This window comes from Corvus hawaiiensis, chromosome 26, assembly GCF_020740725.1.
Source record: "Corvus hawaiiensis isolate bCorHaw1 chromosome 26, bCorHaw1.pri.cur, whole genome shotgun sequence".
Lineage (NCBI taxonomy): Eukaryota > Metazoa > Chordata > Aves > Passeriformes > Corvidae > Corvus > Corvus hawaiiensis.
In genome coordinates, this window is record NC_063238.1 from 27,289,071 (window position 1) to 27,310,616 (window position 21,546).

Sequence of the window (21,546 nt, forward strand, 5' to 3'; positions counted from 1 at the left end):
ATCCTGTTTCCACTCAATTTTAATGGGAAAAATTTAAAACAGCTTAAAAGACAATGTACCTTCCTTGGCCTGGCTTTTGAAGAGTTTCCCTGAATCTGGGCTCTGTGCTGTCATCACAGGAACTCTAACCCACACCACAGCTAAAAGCACAAAAGTTTCATCCATTAAAACAGAGAAGGAAGTGAAAGCTGGCCCAAAAAGGACCTTAAAGCAACATGGCTTAGCCATGGCTCAGATAACCACACTGTCTCTCACAGAAACCCTTTGGACCAGACCTGCACATATGTATCATGCTACCTTTAAACTCATCTTATTACAACTCTTCAAACCCATTCCTGACATCTTTTAGCCTTTACTCCCCTGCCCCTGGAAATGTGTTTAGAGTTTACCTGTGCAGCAGATGGGGAAATCCTCCAGCAATCCCCCAGTGGGCAATTCAGCAGTTCCCTCTGGGCTCTTCAAACACACACCCATTGCCTGGGTGTGCCTGGGATGCACATACCCATTGCCTGAAGCCCAGGAGGGCTCAGTTTTGCCATTGTCCGGGTTTTGCCTGGGATAGAGTTAATTTTCTTCCTAGTTGTTTTTGCTGTGGTTTGGATTTAGGATGAGAATAATTCTAATAACACACTGATGTTTTAGTTGCCGATGAGCAGTGCTGACACTAAGGCAAGAATTTTCAGCTTCTCACTCCACCCTGACATTAAGGAGGCTGGGGATGAACAAAAAGCTGTGAGGGGACACAACTAGGGCAGCTGACCCCAAATGGTCAGCATATAAATCATGGGGAAATCTGGCAGAGGACCACTGCTCAGGAACTGGTTGGGCATTGGTCAGTGAGTGGTGAGCAATTGTGTTTTGCACCGCTTGTTCTGTACAGCAACAATGTATTATTGTTGTTGTTATTATTATTATTACTATTAATATTATTTTCTCTTCAGTTTCTTTATTGTTAACCCATTTTAATCTCAACTGACAAATTTTAATTCTTTTCCTCTAATTCTCTCCCCCATCCCACTGGCAGTGGGGAGTGAGGGAGTGGCAGTGTGGTGTTCAGCTCTCTGCGCTGTTGACCACGACAGCCACAACTACACAAGGCAAACCCTGGCTGTGGTGTGTGGCTGTAACTCCCAGCACAGGATAGTTTCCCCTAACTGAATGGCAGAGACACCAGGAGCTGGGCACAACCTGGCAGGTTAGAAGGAAAACCAGAGCTGTGCCATTTGGTACCAGCACCACAGCTGGCTACAAAGCCAGCAGCCTAAAGCTGAAGGGCTCAGAGCTGCAGACAGCAGAGCACTGGCTGCCTGTTTGCCAATGACAAAGCACGAGGAATGGCGTACCCAAAAGCAGTTGCTTAAGGGAAATTACAGACAGACAGATTGACCTTTGGCCTGACCACTTTATTACATGTTTTATATCTCACATCCAACTACACACATTTCAGAGGAATGTGCTGTGAGTATGGACATAGCTGGACATCACTGGTACAAACACATTATTGTTTAAATTCACACAGTCAGAATCTCTGCAGAGCTGTAGGGCAGGAGGGGTTGGGGTCTGCAGGACGCTTCTTCCTAGGCTATAATCTTGCTTTGGAGCAATGAGGGCTGCTAAACTCAGGAAGTATCCAGAAGTGGTAGAATTTAAGCATCTGCACTCCCTCTGCATTGGTAGGTAGCTTTTAAAGCACCATGAAGTTCTCCCTAGTCCTCTCTGGCCTTGTTGACTTTGACCACTCACTGCCAGTACTTAGGAAGCAAAGCTCCACTTTCTTAGTCAGTATCACTTAAGATTGCAAAGTGAACTAGTTCTTACAGGTTTCAAGAAATTTAGTTCACATAATAAAGGCAGAATAACCAACTGAAAATTAAATACTAATGAGAAGTGCTAATTATCCCCAGTTCTGAATTAATGTTCTCATATGTGTGCCTACAAATCTGTGAATAATTCCACCAGAAAATGTGAGTTGTGGGAATTCATTAATTGTAAACATTAATTATCTTGAAGTCAAAACCATGTAACTGATTTGTCATGGTATAAATCACATCTGAAATAGAAATATATCTTCAAGCATCTACTGTATGCTCTTTCCTTCCACAGTACATACTGCAGCAAATTAATTTATTTCTGCTATCATAGGAAACAGACAATAGAAAATAATTTGTGATTGCAGGTAAGTGAGAAAGAGCACCAAACTGTGTCGATACGTCAGATGGGTTCATACAGTGAAATGTTGTGCTCACAGCTCCCTGTTTGTGCACCTGAACCTTCCAGTATGTTGAATTGCCTGGACCTCAGAGAATGCAGCCATGCAAATAGACACAGTGAACCTATTAAAATAACCTGACTTCACTTTTCCTCACTTCCTAATGGAACAGCTGGCAGTCTAACCAAGTTGCATGCTAATTTGTCCCTGAAACACAACTGTATCAGTGACAGATATCCTGCTGTCCCCACGGCATTAAGAGACATGAGGTTTAAACTTTGAGGATATTGCATCTGTTCTTTATAGCACAGGAAAAGTTTTCTAAGAGCAGAAAGAAAAACAATATTGGTGTACTTCTCAGAAAAAAAAAGTGAAACAATAAAGCAGCCTGAGTTTTAGGTGTTTCGGGGTTTTTTTGTGTTTGTTTGTTTGTTTGGGTTTGGGTTTTTTTGTGGGATTTTTTTCTTCATTTGTTTTATGTGAAAAGGCAGATTTTATCAGATGTCACATTGGGTGCAAAGAGACTCAACTGTGTTGCTAAAAGTAGTCAATTCTTATAGCTTATAACTATTAATTATAGAACTATTAATTATATAACTATTAACTGAATTTTTCAGACTGCAGCAACCACCAGGTAAGAAACAGGACAAAAGGAGTGACTCCAGCCAATCACACCAATACCTATGCAGTTTTACTCATGAGTTACCCTTGCCACATACAAAGAAAATGGCAACAGAGGAGGTCTTGGTAACAAACAAGTTCTCTTTCTGATTGATCCAGCTGCTTTGAATGGAGTATTGCATATATCTGTAGATTTTAAAAGGGAGCCTGTGTATGTTTATCTTGCTTAAGCAAGCTTATTCACCTGTGAAGACAGGCAGAGAGTGTTCAGCCCAGAGAAGAGATGGCTCCAGGAGGACCTTAGAGCACCTTCCAATACCTAAAGGAAGCCTATGAGAGAGTCAGAGAGGCACTTTTGACAAGGGCGTGCAGTGATAGAACAGGCGGTAAGGTAATTAAACTGAAAGAGGCAGGTTTAGATTAGAAATTCTTTACTGTGAGGATGGCGAGGCACCGGAACAAGTTGCGCAGAGAAGCTGTGGATGTTCCGTCCCTAGAAGTGTTCAAGGCAGGTTGGATAAAGCTCTGAGCAACTTGGTCCAGTGAAAGGTGCCCCTGCTCGTGGCAGGAGTGTTGTGACTAGATGATCCTTAAGGTCCTTTCTAATTCAAACCATTCTATGATTCATGATTCTTTCTGCACAGATTCCCATGTTTTTACTCTTTTTAGAATCTGACATTGCAACTCACAAAAATGTCTTCAAAGCATCTGTTTTTATTTCTGCTCAGATGGTCACCAGCCCTTGATCAAATCAAGAGCTTGAGTTCCTGGTCTCTTTATGACTGGATGTATCCATCTTGTACCTCATGCCCATATTTTAGATACCCCATACACAAGCATAATTCAGTTATTCAGCAAATTCCCATAAATTGCTCAACCTCGTATTACCATAATGTATTCTGTATTTATTAAAGAGGACACATGCAAAGGGGAGAATGAATAACTTTAAAGAGAAAAATCATTAAAAGCCAATCAGTTGCAATTTCAATGCTGAAAGTGACTGAATTAGTATTCAGTAGGTCTTATTTCTTTTCCCTCTAAACCTCACTTGTTCTGATAAAAATAAATGCTTATTGCTTCTGCATCAATTCTGTCAACTTGGGGCATCTATTCAATACTTGGCCTCTGACCTGTTTAAGTTTGGGTAAAATGAAATACTGAGCTATCTCCTATTTAATCCTCAGCAGAGGAAAACACCACAGGAGTCATGACTGATGTTTTCACATAAAGCAGTTATCATGACATTACAGCATGCATATGGCAGACCCATGAACATGTTAATAAAGAATCCAAGCTTTGCTGTCAATAAAGTTAAAAGATTCTCCTCTCCAAAAGCCACCCCACCCTCCCCAGTACCTCAAGGCAGTATGAATACATACAGGTGTGTGCATATATAGATGAAAATATAAATGTACACACACAAGTCCTGCATATTCAGAATATAGCTAACGCACTAATACATGTATTAGTGGAATACACCACTAGAAAGCGTATATTCATCACAGCGTAATGAAAGTCACGTTCTAAAATGATTCATTTTTTAGGATTTGCTTTTCTGTGTTTTTTCTTGACAATTCCTTGCAACTGCCATTAGAATGCAAAAATGCACTGGAATGGTTTGTAAAGGATACTTTGCATAGAGTATTAGATTGGTAAGTATTTTCCAGGTCTGCATCTTAAACTGTTAATTATATCTATTTTAATTGATACCCAGCTACCACTTCATGATAAACATCTTTGTGTAAAGCAAGTTTTTCAGAAGTAGCTTAAACCTTTTATAAACGAAAAAATATTACTCCAGCAAACACTTCTCCAAGCCAAAGGGACTATACCCTGAGTTTGAAATGATTGCAACAGTCTTGACCAAAAGGCTTGCTTGATGCTTGGCTCTTCCACCTCAAAGATGTCAAGTTATCTTTAGACCTTGCTGATTTTTATCCATAACACAAATGACAATGTATTGCATGGGGAAGAGGGGAAACAAATCCCACCAGATTTCCAGAAATGTGTTACAAATGGCTCATAGGACTGATGGCACAAGATTTTAAACCAGAATTTTTATTACATGCTAATATGTGATTGACTGCAGGCTTCAAGTTCATCTAATGTGCATAATGAGAACAGAAAACATAACCTGACAGAAGGCCAGGAAATTAAAAAGTTCTAGTGGCCCATTATTGAAACAAAGCACAAAAAACTGAAATAAAAGCTTTAAACTAGTTACTCACACAGGATCCGTTGTTTCATTAATGAAGAGCCACTTTATGACAAAGGGCATATATACAGACCAAATCCTTCCTCTTTTCCTTCACTTTCCTGTGAAAAAGCACCCACGTTGAGGTAGCGGGAGAGGAAGGAAGGACAGACTCTCTCTCTTCCATCTAGAAGGGCTTGCCCAGACCATTCGGGTTTTGTACATAAAGAAGACACAGGGTAAGAGGCACAGTGTGTGCACTTTAACACAAGAAGAACACAGCTGAATACTTATCAACCCCCTCCAGTAACTACCTCTGTACATTTGTGTGTTGGCAGACATGAAACATTAGTAAGGCTGTACAGGGGATTTCACAGAGATAAACCAGGAGTGCAATAGTGCAACAGCCCTGGCCCTGCAGCACAGACACCTGTTAGAACTCTGTCCTAGCACACAGCTCCTTAACACAAGTCTTATTTTAAGTAATTTCTTATTTCTATTTTTCTATTTTATTTCAGTAGCATAGGAAGGACACACATTTGAAATTAACATAAATCCTTTAAAATAATTTTTAAATTTTAACTTTTTTTTCTATTTATTTAAACTTGCAGAAGAATACATGATGCATTCCAAACATGCAGCCAAGGAAAGCACTGAAAAAGAATAATAAAATCTAGTAATGCAGTAACAGCCAAATAAGCCTGTAATGGCCAAATATTTTCTCAGAAATTCTGTAAACAGATTGTGATTGGGATGTCTCAGGAAGAACTGTTTGAAAAAATAAGATTTCAAGAAACAAAATCCTAGAAAAATTGAAGCATGGTTGTTAGAAAACCATCTCTTTAAAATATCCACATTTTATACTTTGTATAAGCCTATTTAAGATAATCTGAACAAATGAGCCTTAAGAGTAATTGAACACAGAAATGGAAATGCTCATAGGGAGTGTCTCCTGGTGGCTTGCAGCCATTTAATTATTATAGAATGGTTTGGGTTGAAAGGGACCTTAAAGATCATCTAGTTCCAACCCCACTGCCATGGGCAAGGACACCTTGCACTAGACCAAGTTGCTCAAAGCCCCATCCAGCCTGGTGCTGAACACTTCGAGGGGCAGGGCATCCACAACTTCTCTGGGCAACTTGGTCCAGTGCCTCACCACTCACACAGTAAAGAATTTCCTCCAGTATCTAATCTAATCTAATCTAATCTAATCTAATCTAATCTACTCTCTTTCAGTTTAAAGCCATTATCTCTAGTCCTATCACTACATGCCCTTGTCCAAAACCCCTCTCCACCACTATTGCAGGCCCCTTTTAGGTACTAAGAGGCTGCTCTACAATCTCCCCAGAGCCTTCTCTTTCCCAGGCTGAATAACTCCAACTCTCTCAGCCTGTTGTCACAGACAAGGTGCTCCAACCCACTGATAATCTTTGTGCCCCTCCTCTGGACTTGCTCCAACTGGTCCATGTCTCTCTTATGTTGCGGTCCTCAGATCTGGATGCATTTCTGCAGGTGGGGTCTCACCAGAGCAGAGCAGAGGGGCAGAATCTCTCTGGACCTGCAGGCTGTGCTTCACATGATGCAGCCCAGGACATCTTTGGCTTTGTGGGCTGCCAGTGCACATTGCTGGGCCATGTCCAGCCTCTCATCCACCAGCACCCCCAAGTCCTTTTCTCCAGGGCGGCTCAGTCCATTCTCTGCCCAGCCTCCTTTTGTGCTTGGGATTGCCCTTCCTCGGGTGCATAGTAGCTTGCTGTGCAGATTCCTCAAGGTAATAATTTAAATAATAAAATATCCTTGATTCTCATAGAAGCAAAATAAGAGAGAGACTACTTGATACGTTGTTCCTGGTAACCATGATTACAGATGAGTAACATGGAAAAAAGGATGAACCTTTTCCCCGTGTTCAGTTATTTCCAGATGCAAACAAGAACTCTCTTGAAACAGACACACATTTGGAATGTGAGTTCTAGTCTTTGCATATTGTAATACCTTTGAAGAGGTAACCATTTTACTTGACTTTGTTCCCTCTGTGCCAGGAGACAGCAGAGCATGTTTCCAGACACGTAACTCACAGCAAGAAGAATTTGACAAAGAACAGCTGAAATTCTCATCTATATTGAAGCTACCTGCAGTAGACCAGAGGTGACAAAAGCATGTTGACTATGATTCTTTTGCTCTTTCATTCCTCCATTTCCCAAATATTACATGTTCTTAACTCTGTGTTGCCAAAGATTAAACCTCAGATTACTAAGTAATATTCATATACATTGAAAAGCACTTAATTTATGCTCCAAAGCAATAAACTATATAAAATCTTTTCTATAGGGCCTCTGAAGGAATTCTACCATCTTGTTTGACGCTATTGGCCAACAATAAAATTTAGATGCAAAACAGTCATGCAACAGTAATACATTCACTGAGTCTTCTCAAAAAGCATTTTCAAGACAGTTTTGAAAGGACAGAATGAAAAGAGGTTTACAAATCCAGTATGTTTTAACTCGCCCAGGTAAAAGTAAAGAAAAGCTTTTCAATATTGGATATACAATACAATCCTGCTGTAAGGAGAAGGAAAATCAGGTTCCTTGAAAGGCTTCTGCATTTGGAGGGTTTTTGCATGCCACAATTGCTTGCCTCCCTCTTGTTATTTAATCAGTTCACTGATACAAATCCGGAGAATTTCCAGGACAGTCAAAACAATCACAACTAAAGAAACACTTATTCTTCTCTCAACAGATCCTTAGAGTTCTGAAATAATATTGGTAGGGAGATGCAAACTAAAAGGCTGCTTGTATTTGTGTCTTAGTACTTTGGTACCACAGATGACAGCAGGTTTCCTGCCAGTACACAACATATTAGGCATTCTTTGCTACGGATCTGTAAGCCAACTATGAAAAAAGCCTAACCCAGGGTGAAGCTGTCACAACTGACTCTTTGGTTTAAATGTATTCACAATGCCAATTTATAGTAAGAAACAAAAATCTTCAGATACAACTACTCAACTCAATTAACCATACCAGTTTGTTACACCAAAGCATCCTCATTGCCCTGAGTACTCTCACATTGCAAATACACCATGTTTTGACTTGTGCATCATAGACAGAACAGTTAAGTGACAATGCAGCATTTACAGTGGCATCTGAGGAAGAAGCAGCACCTCTGAGTTTCCCATCCCACGTTAGAACACTGGTCCTTTTTCTGTCAGCCATTTTCTCATTGTAAATGAGTCACTTGAAATGAAGTATAAAGTCAAATGAAAATGGCACAACTGAGAGTATAACAAGACCTTAACTAATAGCACTCGATGTATCATTGCCAGCTATACATTGACCCTTACTTTGCTTCTGGAAAAGGTACTAAAGTGTATTCTAGAATTGTGAACAGATTTTACTGCAAGGATAAATAAATATCCAAACCAATAATCTAATATGTGCATAAACAATAAAACTGCTCCATTTAATTACCTGTAGAAGAAACATAATAACCCATTCATTTCACTCACATTTCACTCAAAACTACTGAATGTCAAAATATCAAATCAGTTTTTTGGTTAACAGTATTTGAACTGGAGATTTTTTTCTTTATGATACATTCTACTTTGCATATCATATGCTTGTAACTCTTTATCTGACTATTTTTTTCAGAGGTAAACAGTGGCATTTAAAACCAGAAGTGAATTCTCAAAACTCAGAAGTACAGAGAATAAAGTCACTTGGAAAAAGCAATGCATTAATCTATTCACCTATGCAATAGCAGCCTCTGACAATTACTTTGACAAAGATGTTAATGCAGAAGACATTTTTCCATAGCTCTGAAAAAGCTTACTTCCATGGCAGCAAAGTCAAAAAACTCTCAATTTCTTACAGAAAAATTCTAATGAAGAAATTTGATTCCCTTGTAAAACATCCCCTTTTTGATTTTCAGCAAATTGTACTGAACTCATCAGATTGTCTACCTAACCAGTTCTATAACAAATTGTTAACACAAATTACAGCAGAGCACACTGAATAATTAATTTCCAGAGTTCACCTTTATTAAAAACAAGGTTTTTGTTGTGAGAACAAATAATCTCTCACTCGTAGCTTGAAAGCCTAAGATAGGATCATTGGCTTCCAGGGTTGCTACCAGCTGCTTAGCAACCTGCCCTACTTGTCTTCCTTCCTTCCTGTTGTAGAGAACTGTGGCCAGAGGAGTCGGCTGGCGATAGATGAAAACTCGTCGCAAGCACTCGCAAAGAGCAGCGTAGGAGTAATCTGGAGCACAAGCCATGAACTTCTTGTCTTGTTTCGATGCTTGGACATAACCTATACAGTCCAAAACCGAGTAGATGGGATAAGTAATATATATGTGTTTCAACAGAACTTTAACTGGCTGATAAAAACCCAAGCTTAACTTAAAAAATAATACTCAATTCGTAAAAACAAACAACAACAAAACAAAACAAAAAACCCAACAAAACCAAAAAAACTCCCACAAACAAACCACCAAACCATTCTTATTACGTAAGCCAGTACTTTCTGAAGGAATGCATTAACCAGTTTAATCAGTTTAATACCAATATACAATTCTCGTGTACCTCATCTTAACTGGTGTTTTGGATACATATGTATAGCAAGATACTCTTCCCACATCTGGCTCCTCTCTGCCTCACCAGGTCTTTTCATTTTCTCAGCAGGATCATAAGGCACAGACATGGTCCATATGGGCAATCTTGGCCCAATATTAGCAGTCTAAGCAGAATAGATCTCTTCTCTCTCCTCATTTCCCAGTGGGCAATTAATTACATTTAAAAATGAAGATTTCTGAGTCTACCTAATCTTGAGCAGACACTTAAAACTTGTCTTCTGTTTAGAAATGACTAAAAAAAAAGAGGTTTTTTTTAACACATTTTAATTTCTGTTACTATTCACTCAGAAGGAAAAAAAGCCTCCGTTTTCCACTGTCATTACAGGACTCCAGTAGCAAACAGATTAATTTCAGACTGATTTCCTTTCACACTTCTGAAAAGAGAATTGAGATACAATCTTTTCAAAGTGATCTACCATCTTTCTGAAAGGTTATTTGCTTCACTTCCATTGAACAGTGCATGCCAATGGTTATCACATGGGACAAGAAGACAGGAAAAATCTAAAGGTGACTTATTGAAACACCTTACCATAAGATTACATAGACCTAGACATATAATAAATTAACTGCAGCTATTGCCCCGACAATGTCTGTGAGAGTGTTAAGGTGGTGATTATGCTTTTCAGTCTAACTCAAGGTCACTCAGCCAAGGAACTCTCCTTTTTACTGTGCAGTACTGTGCTTACATCCTATACATGGTCTGAAAAGGCTTGTTTTCATCCCAGGGCATAAACATTTTATTTCTATGTTCTCTTATTTCTAAAATTAAGCTACCATGCCGCTATCAACAGAATTATAATAACTTTCAATTCAGACTTAAGTAAGTGAAATATCAACATATGCCATAGCAGAAGTACTCAGATAGAAAAGTCTCAGAGGTGTGTGACACAGAAGTTAATTTCTTACCTAAAGCATTAAAAGTTGCAATGTGTTCCCACATATTCTCTGGTTGGTCAGAGTGAGGCTGCCAGAGAAGAGCATCAACATCATGCCTCAGGCAGAAGCATGGCATTTCTCTGGGATTCACAACAACTGAGAAAAGATACTGGTTGCTTCCAAGATTAATCTGAAAACAAAACAAATACAAAACATTGATTCAAAGCATAAATAGCAGATTCTGTTATACATACTGCCAAAGTTAGATGATCAACAGTTTTGTGTTTGTTAGTTGACAAAATGTTTGAATACATTATGCTGCATCCCACCAATCAACAGCTCAATACACCACAGGTGCCTTACGCATTTCAAGGAGATGCAATTAAGTTTGTTAGAGTAATATTTAGAGAAACATTATGTCCTCTGCACCAGCAAATAGGAATGAGTTTTGTGCAAAAATGGTTTTCTAGGACAGATCCTAACCTACAACTTTTGATGTTAAGAAAAGATGCTTTCTAAGTAATCACATCTGCTTTTCTGCAGGGCTAACAGAGAAGGAAATACTGTCCCTCTCAGGTAAAAGCTGCCAAGCACTGAAACAAGCATTAATTAGAATACTGAAATTATGAAATGTCAACATTTTTTAATTTACTCACAATCAAGTAATTACTAAATTTCAGATGAGCACACTCGTCAATAAAAATGTTTGTAGGAGTTTTGGGTAAAAAGCTGGACCAGCCACAGTTCTGAAGGAAAAGGCCTTGTAATTGCTAACAAGAAACCCCAAACAACATGAAAGAAGAACTAAATCAAAGTGAAAATACATTCCTGTACGCTGAAAAATAAACTGAAATACTCATATTACTACATACTTCAACAAGGACCAAACCCACAAGCTCCCACAGAAGAGGCTGAAATTAGTATTTCCTACCCACAGTTACTGTCCTTTGACCATAACGCTTTCAACACATTAGCCTCTGAATTACTTTTATGCCACCCACTTTAAGAGTTTAAGAGTTCTTTAAGACTTTAAGAGTTCTTTACAAGAACCCTGGAGTTCAAACTTGCTCCACAATGTCTTGCTGCCTGCTAGAAAGCAGCCTTTCTTGATCTTATGATCTCATGTTCCTCCTGATTGTCAACACTACTGTCAATGCCACAGACATCAGTTTTGTTTCTGTGTGAGAACTGTGGACTGAGTCTTATGCAAAAAGTGGGAAAGTTAATGGTGTAAATTTTGTATGTAAGAGTGCAGTAGAAGTTGTGTTACAGCTCAGAGATTCCTATGTGGGATAAAGCTGCTGGGGGTGAAGCTCAATCAGGTATTACATTTGTGCCTTATCATCTCACTGATTGCTTTAAGCAATGCAGCTTTCCCAGTTAACAACCAAAAGAAAATGTCTGGGAGACTTTGGCCAATGCATCAGGCTTAGATACCATCTGTCTAACTCATTCAAGGCCAAAGAAACCATTTTCAACATGTCTGGTCTTGAATGTGTGTAATGTCTCTGGGGCACAAACTTCTTACCCTTCAGTGCGAGAAGCAGCAGTTTAAGCTGAGTTATTTAGAACTTTATCCGGTCTGGTCTTGAAAATCTCAAGGACAGAGGTTGCACAACTTACTAGGCAACCCAAACTGTGCTACAACCATGACGTAGTTATTGCTTTCATCCAGTTTTAATCTCTTGTTTCTATTGCTAGAAACATCTTCAAAAAAATCCCAAGACCATGAGTTAATCTGTAAGGTTTTCACAGGATTTTGTTGTTTCCAACTCTAGCAACAGACCAGATGAAATCCTAACTTAATGTTAGTCAGGGTTCCTTACAGCCCAGATCAAGCCCACTATTGAAGCAGTTTCCCCCAGTCTGTTATTTTCAGTGCGATTGATAAAGAAGTATTATAAAGTCATCTATGCTCCAGCTTCTTAGTAAAAAAGGTCAGGTTTCTACCAGGCTGTCTGAAAAATTACTGAGGAAAATGCAAACTAAGTCATCTAAAGAATTTGATGCCACTGAAAAAGATCCTTTTCTTACAATTATTGTGATATAACTTTGGCTTTTCAAATGGCTCACTTGTATATGTATTTTTTTAATCAGAACAAAAGGAACTTTGCTTTTATATTAAAATGACATTGAAGGACGCATATGGGTTGACAATTACTGTTGCTACTGTGATTTGATATTATGTGAGAAATTTATGTGATTTCAATAGTCTACAGATTTTTGTACCAATAATAGAAGTCAAATTCCAAATTAAACAATGTTTTGAAGTACTTCTGTAGTAATTTGCAGTACTTACTATATGAGTGACTTTCAAGGTATCGCCATCAAATCTGCACAAGCTTGCACCATCTTCAAGAAAAGCATCACATTCTTCTAATTCTTGAGCATTACAAGGTGGGTTTTCCTTTTCAGGGTTTGGATTCTGAAAAAAAGAATGAACTACACTGAAAATTTAAACTACTGAAAAAAATATATATGAATCCTTTTTATAACAAAAAAAAAATTGAACATGAAGAATCATTTGCATATCCATACATACTGAAAGATTAAGCTATTATGTACTTACTCAAAATTAATAGAATGATTTCTGCTGTGGAGGACAGCATGAGTGGTAGGTACAATAAAATCAATTTCAGTTTGAGGAAAGGTATATAAGCCTACTAAACCACGGACAATAAATTTCCTTCTTTAAGCAGCAAAAGTATACAACCCTGAAAACATATGCACATTTAGTAAATGTACATCAGCGAAAGCTTGTTTCAGCCTGCCATCAGAAATGCTATTAAAAAAATGTATTAATTCATTTTGTAAGCAGCTCTAAATACATGACATATTTTAGTTTTGCTAATAATAATTTTAATTTATTAAAATCTATTTAAAATTCATGAAAACTAATGATTAAAAAATCCTCACTTTAAGCTCAGTGTGAGGTACAGAAGAAAAGTAATTTGAAGTTCCAAATAAATCTATGGTCAAAAGATATACTACAATATATTGCTCACAAATGCTGGGGGAGAGACAAGGGAAATCAATCTGGAGTACTAAATAGAATTTCTTTTAATAACACTTTTCAGCCTTATTAAAAGCAAGTAACAATCGAAACCTAATATATCAAAATCCACAAGGAGTCACACTTCACAAGTTTCAGATGAGATGCCATTTTCTAATTAAACCAAGTATCAAGCAAATAGCAGCTAAAAATTACATTTTACTTCAAGCAGACTTCCTGTACAACAATAATTCCAGGAAGTTCATGAGTCATGTTTATAGCTTCCTAAATTTTCCTTTTAAACATGTCATTTACACTCACAGTCTGTAGGTCAAGTACAGCACCCCTAGGAAGACAGTATAAAAGTTTTGCTAACCTATTGCTAAACAAGAATCAGACATCTTTCAAAATCATTTAAATTAATTGCTTTAAAACAAACTGCCACATCCCAAACAGGAGGAACAAAGTTTATTTTCAATGTTAAATCAGGCTTCTGTTTGGTGCACAGACACCATCATATAAGTTAAATTCTGTCCCCCTTGAAGATGATTTTACTGTTCAAAGCACATTCACAGCTCTAGTGTCATTAGTTTGTTAACAGTTTCGATTAAAAATGAATGTAGTTAGGACTCTAAGTAGTGAATGAATTGATGAGCTGGGTCAATGCAGTGCAAATTGAATTATCAAGAAAAGACAACGTGCAAAAGTACAAGAATTTTAAATGTTTGGTTCTCAACTCTTTACCATTACTTCAGAGGTAAGATGCATCAGGCTTTCAGATATTTCGGAGCACTGGGAAGAGCCCATAACAAATTCCCCTCTTGTGTCACCGATGATTAGCTCTGGCCACCGGGATCCCTCATTTTTCTTAATCAGAGAAATTTCCAGACTAAAATGCAAAGACAGGACAAAGAATAGCACATGAAAACACAACATCCATTTGTCAGATTAGTCAAAAAGCTCTAAATGTAGATAAGAGCACTTCTCTTCACACTGAACTAATAATGAAAATCACATAACAGAAACCATTAGCATTCAAATTATAAAATAAACTATTCTAACAAAATATATCCTAAAGAAAAACAGGCCAAGTATGGGATTTCTATTAGCCTAAACACAAACCTCAGGGTTTTGAATGCAAGTGCAGTTTACCCTGAAGCAGTCTCATTAAAATATTTCAAATATGGCAGCAAAATCACTTGTAAAGTAATCTATTCAAAGACTGACAGAAGTTTACTACAGAGGTTTATTTGGAACATAAGTACTTAAGTGTGCTTTTTTACCTCTATATGACATCTGGGACAAAAATATTGGTATTTTATAGACCTCAGAAATACTACAACAGTTAATTATCTATACTGTCTATCTAAAATCATATCTCACAAGAGGTAAGATTTCTGTAACATGTAAAAAAAAACAAACCAACAACTACAAAAATGAGAACCCAGTATAATCACTAAACTGTTAGGAATAACTAATCAAGTAAACAAAAAATAAGACACAGCCTGATGCACCAACATAGTAATTCCATTTAAATACTGTGTTGGACAAACAGATAATGATAAAACTGAAGTCAGTTTCATTATACTCGCTTTTTAGATACACTTCTAGGGTCTCCAGCAATGACAGCTGTAGTATACCTGACAGAACACCCTCTAAGTTGCTGCACCATAGCAGCAACTATTTAGTAAACTCTGAATCAGTTTCCAAAGCAATTACACTGGTATTAGGAATAGCATACTTTTACAGAAGATGTTTGGAGAAAGTTTTAGACTTCTAATCAATCAATTTATAGCAGAGCTGCAGCAGGAACATTAAGAACTGAGTGCAACTTATCACACTGAAACATGGAATTACTCTTTCTCATTAAAATAGAAACCTGAGATTCATGCAGTAACACTCGCTTGAATGAGTAATTAAAAAATCAAGTTATTCAGATAAGTTATTTTTCAGCATGATACCTAATAACCAACAACCCCACACATTTTAATCACAGTCGAATTTTAATATACAGTAATAGTATAATCTATATAAAAACATTAGTCCCTCTAATTTTTTTTGAGAATTACTATCCTTTACAGTTAACCTTTTGGAAACTGCAAAAAGCCAACTTTATCACAACTCAAGGGGTAGCCTTTGTTTTAGATAAACAGCTATCAGCTGTTGAGTGGACCACCTGGTGGTGTACATGTTTCTTCTTGAGTTCATTAAAGAGTATAAGTATCTCTGAGATAACCAGGCCAGCATGGCTAAGTGGAGACACAGCTCAGCCCTCACAAAAGAAAAACCTGACTGTCTTCGGGAACGCTGAATTATTTTTTTGCACCCTCTTCATTCTTTCATACTTTTATTTCAGAATGAAAAAAACCCCTAAAGTTTACCTCTCAAATAAAAGCACAAACATTTCTATTTGAGATCTACAGCATTTTAAGTGCACCCAGATTAATTTTCTATAAGGCACATCATATATAACGGATTAGGAAAATATAATAAGGAATTTATAAATCAAACCTAAAGAACTGCTGTTGTATTATTACCAAAATGCTTGTTTGTGGAAAGTTGAAGAGAAATTATCAATACAAACAACAAGGTACATTCAGACAAATCAATCCTGAAATATAGTGAAAAAAATAATTGTTGAACCAATTAAGTTTACTCTTCTTACAAATCTATGTTTAACATTTTGATACCTGCGTGGGTTTTTTTCCTGGCAAATAACTGCAAAAGGAAGGGATTACTTTCACAAGTAGATAAAGAAGCAGTACGGAGACAGCAAAAGCCAGTGAACTGTTTTCAGGAGAGGAGACATTCTTGCAAGAAGGGAAATGTGGTGTAGCATTAAATGAGATCATCCCAGAAGGGCCAGAAGTCAGATATGGTGTATGCTTTTAAATCATTTCCTATCAATAGGAAAACTAAAAAATATATACAATACCTTTTGTCCTCTCTAATTATCCATGTGCAGCTTTCATAGTCCACAGATGAATAGAGTTTTCCTTCCATTAAAGGAGGCTGGTCTTTCAGCATAACACATATATTATCAGGGGAAAAATGTATTTTTATGTCATCTTTAGTGATGTCTTGAGGCAGGTGAACTGTTACTGTCACATCATCTTCAGTCTGCTGCCAGTAGTAGAGAGGGTCTACAATTGGAAACATGCAGGAAAATACAGACTAGATTACAAGTATTTCTGGATTCCACAGCATGCATTGCTGGGACATATGGAATTTTGTGAAAGACACTGCGTTTTTGAAAGAGTAGAAATTAACTTTTACTGTGATCAATTTACACAAAATACATTCTGATCATAAAATGGAGAAACACCTTAACAATCATTTGTGTCCCTCATTTGGAAAGTAATTTATATTCATGTCTGTACTCAAATATGCTGATAGTTATACAGTGGGCATTAACTGTTACTCTTAAGTTTAGTGTAGCATTATGAAACTGGAACCCAAAATGTACTTAAATACAATGAAACATTAATGATTAATAATTTGGTTGAAGAGACATCAGGTGAAGTATACTGACTGATGCTAGAACTATATGCCATTCAGAGATATGAACACTTTTTTCTTATATATTGTCCCAAAAGCTATATTGACTACTCAATAGAAATGATTTTATAAGAAGAAGTAGTCTTAATCTGCCTCAGCTAATGGAGATGAAATAAAACTGCTTGCCCAGAGGTAGTGATTGGCTTTTTCTACTGTGTCTAGAATCTGTCTGATTATTAAACTGCTAGAAGAAAAGGCCTTTTAAGATAAATTTTAATACAAAAGGAATATTATGACAGCATGAGTGCGTAATGCACCATTGGTCACAGAAAATACAAATACAGATGAATACATTTTCTAAAAAACATCTTGTACAAGTTACCTCTCTGTTTTGAGAAAAAGTGAAGTATGGGTTCCCCGTGAAAGCTCTCAAGTCATCACAACCCAACCCAAGATTCCACTGATCAAAGCTTCATACCAGCAACTGTGACTCGGGAAGGACTCTTGTACTATTGCCCTTTGCCCCAACTGCCCTGGTTGCAATGCAGTCAACAGGTGCTACAATTATACTTCCCAGAAACTACTACCATCTGAGACTTGGCAGCCTTCAAAATTCTAAACACTGACACAAACTGTATCTGATATTAAAAGCCCATTATGCCTGCAATTTTATATAACAGTGCAACTAAAATTAGAGCCTACATTAGGTTTAGCAAACCTAATGTAAAAGGCAACTGCATAGACACTGCATTATGGTGCTCAGTGCACTGAACTCCTTTGCCTCAAGGTTTATGTGTACAGACTGTTCTTAATAAAATTACAAGTACAACATCACAGTTGTCACAGTGTTTAACACTGTTAAATTCCAGAAATTTGATCCTTTCATATTGTTTTTCAAATAGGTTTTCATACTATTGACAAAGATTGTGCTAGTATCCTTCAGTTAGGATTTGTTCATTAACCAATACCTGATAGGCAGAAGCAAAAATAAAATATGAAATGATCCAACATAATTACATAAACATACATATTATGGAGCTCAGTGATACTTAAGAATAAACAACTCTATTAACACATTTTTACATACTTAGTATTGTTTTGAGTGCAAAGAAAAACAAGTATGAATGCCTTCTGTGGAAGTTACTACTTTTTCTAAACTCATTTCCCACTGGACAAAAGAGAATCTTTTACAGGAATCTCATTCTTCAAAAGAAAAATATTTTTTAAAATAATTATTTAGATTTTAGAAAGGCAGGAATAAATTACATAACAGAAAGCTTTCTGATGAACAACAATTTGGGGAGGTCAATGCCCCCACTACCATCTAGGAAGACTGGCTTCTTAATTTGACTACTTCAGACGGACACCTAAATTTAGGTGTTAGCAATCCAATACCAAAAAACTTATAGGTCTTTTTGCAAAACATCGTTTAAGTGTCTCCTATCCAAAAAAGAGGTCCTAATATAGGTTTATGCACAATACAACTTCCAACAGTAAAGGGAAACAAACAAACGAAAGTCAATCTGTCCAGAACATAAATACTAAAACATTTATTCCTAGAGTTCCCAAACAAATGCTAAACTAACAAGGTATGTTGTAAATCAAAGAAGAGAGCAGCCTATCATAACCTGTCAGACTAAGTCTTACCTTTCTTTTCATTTGATACTTTTGCATCATCATTTTCTTCTAATTTGTCACTTTCATTTTGCATAAATGTGAATGGTTTGTGGGAAACAATCATTAGACCATCCCCACTTGGCTCTATTGCTGCATAATGGGGGACTGATTTTCCTTGCAAAACTCTCCTTTTAACAATTTCATATCTTTGATCACCTATAAAATAAAATTTTTAAAAAGTCATGATATATTTCTAAAAGACAAATTATTATCTAAGGAACACATCACATTTAAAAATACTAAGCAATCCTACCTGTTAAATCACAGTACCATGGTTTTCCAATGTGTTATACTGGATTAATCTAAGATTGCCTTTTATTCTTATGATGTCTTTGCTGATCACAGCTAGCCCAGCACAGCCTCTGTACATACATTTTTTTTCTTGTAGAGAAGGTCAGAAGAAAGCTAAGCATATCACATTTTCTGAATCTCATAAGGCAGCATGGTGGTTCCTCATTTCAAGCTTTTACAGCAAGTACTCCTAAAAGTTTGGTTAATGAAAGAAAACCAACTTTGAAAGGGTATATACCTTTGTTACAGTCCTCTGAAGTACCACAGAAGATATGAAAAGACCTAACTACTGCCACCATTCTGATTCATTTCTATGCTTCCATTTTTTTGTTCTTTGGTAACAGAATAGTGGTGGGTGTGATCCCTTTGTCCAGTCTACCAAACAGGGCAGAGATGTCCCAGTTGTTGGTGTCAAGAGACATAACCATGTTTTAAGGCTTTGCTTTGATGAAGCCCCGATTTTGGTAATTTAAGAAATGGCTTGTTCATTAACTACTTACTTCTACTACAGTCTGATTTAATAAACTGCACCCACAGGCACAGTTTCAAGAAAAGTCAAGCAACAGCAATTGACTACTGATGAAAGAGAATGTAAGGTATTGTAATTCCTCAAAACAACTTTTATCTTTGAGACTGGTTCATACATCAGTTTGATTTGTGAGATGCTTGTTTAAATGAAATCAAAATTTATTTCTCTCTTCATAATTAAGGATTGCTTTCAATTTTGTTATTTACAGTAATTTCAAAAATTTTCTGTTCCCTGGAAATGCTGGAGAACTGGAAAGACTTTTTGAAATATTTTTAAATCCACTTTTATGGATTCCAAGAATATTTGTCATAAGTCATAAAACACACAACGTAAAAAAAATTATGAGAGTGTACAGTATTAAAAAACATAAAAAAATTCTGTGTTGGTGCTCTTATTAAGTAGCAGTCTTCAGTTCTCGACTGGCAGTGTTACTGATTTAGTTTTTCTTCTAAGTTATAACCAGTAATGTTCAGAGGTTTCTTTCTCTTGCTGAGCTGGCCACAAAAGCCTAAGGCAGTTGGTCTCATGTGGCTTTCTCAGAAATATTTCCATCATCCAAGGTTTCAACAGCAGAAAATATAACTAAAGCTACTGAGGGCAACACAGCTGGTGAAGGGCTGGAAAGAATGTCCTACCAAGACTAGATGAGGACTTCAGGCTTGTCTAGTTTGGAGAAAATGAGGCTGAGGGGCAACCTCATTGCTGTCGACAGTCTTCCTAGGGAGGGGAGAGGAAGATGCTGAGCTCTTCTTCTCGGTATCCAGTGACAGGACATGTGGGAATGGTTCAAAGCTGCACCAGATGAGGTTCAGACTGGACATCAGGAAGCACTGCTTTCCTGAGAGGGTGGTTAAACACTGGAACAGGCTTCCTAGAGAGATGGTCAAAGCCCCATCTGTCAGTGTTTAGGAGGCATTTGGACAATGCTCTTAACAACAGGCTTTAACCGGTCAGGCAGCTGGACTAGATGACTGTTGTAGGTCACTTCCAAATGAACTATCCTATTCTATTCTATTCTATTCTATTCTATTCTATTCTATTCTATTCTATTCTATCCTATCCTATCCTATCCTATCCATACTATATATGTAGGAGATGGAAGAACATTTGGTTAGTAACATCAAAGTATGCAACCAACTGCTTTAGTTCAACTAGTTAAAGATCTTGTTTCTATCAGTATCAAAATTCTGTTTCCTGGAACATAATGAGCAAGACTGTATCACAGTCATTCCAAGAAGGTCTATTAATTTAATCCACACATCTTTAAATCAGACAGTGAAACATGGGGTCTTCCATCCTTTATGTAAATCATGATATTTAATGTACATATATATATGGTCATATTGAATATATAAAGTATCATTTGTCAAACTTTATTAGGATAAAATATTAATTAGTAGGTATTAACATACTAATAAGTTTTCAATGTGTTGCTCTAAAATTAACGGAATAACTTCATACTCTTACGGCAGGAAAACTTAGAATATGCAGTATTTACTTTTTATAAAGGTCCTACAGGTCTACAGGTCTTATATTTATCTCATACTAATTCCAATCCCACTACATCATTAATTGGAAGCTAAAAAAAAAATCAACAAAAAAACATAACCAAAGACTCACATCCAGCTGTACAATATTTTAAAAAATACAACAAGATGCAAGTTAGGAATAGAATCACACACAGAATCACCAGGTTGGAAGAGACCTTCAAGATCACTGAGTCCAACCCATGCTCTAACACCACCTCAACTGATCTTTTTTAAACACATCCAGGGATGGTGACTCCACCACCTCCCCAAGCAGACAGTTCCAGTACTTTATCACTCTTTCAGTAAAAGCTTTTTCCTAACATCCAACCTAAATTTCCCTTGGTGCAGCTTAAGACTGTGACCTCTTGTTCTGTCAGCTGCTGCCCGGAGAGAGACCAAGCCTCACCTGACTATAACCACCTCTCAGGTAGTTGCAGAGAGTCATACGGTCACCTCTGAGTCTTCTTTTCTCCAGGCTACACAACCCCAGCTCACTCAGTTGTT

General features: G+C 37.1%; 1 protein-coding gene across 2 annotated transcripts in view; it reads right to left on the reverse strand.

Moving 5' to 3' along the window:
* Positions 1-1,382: 1,382 nt before the first annotated feature.
* NUDCD1 (NudC domain containing 1) overlaps positions 1,383-21,546 on the reverse strand; it is a 43,630-nt gene continuing 23,466 nt past the window's right edge. For both annotated transcript variants that reach the window (XM_048286531.1, XM_048286532.1), the window contains 6 exons: positions 18,664-18,849; positions 16,454-16,661; positions 14,263-14,407; positions 12,826-12,951; positions 10,557-10,716; positions 1,383-9,328 (listed from right to left, as the gene is read on the reverse strand). In XM_048286531.1, the coding sequence (XP_048142488.1) occupies positions 9,036-9,328; positions 10,557-10,716; positions 12,826-12,951; positions 14,263-14,407; positions 16,454-16,661; positions 18,664-18,849 (1,118 nt within the window). In that variant the 3' untranslated portion in view covers positions 1,383-9,035. The remainder of the gene's footprint in view (positions 9,329-10,556; positions 10,717-12,825; positions 12,952-14,262; positions 14,408-16,453; positions 16,662-18,663; positions 18,850-21,546) is intronic.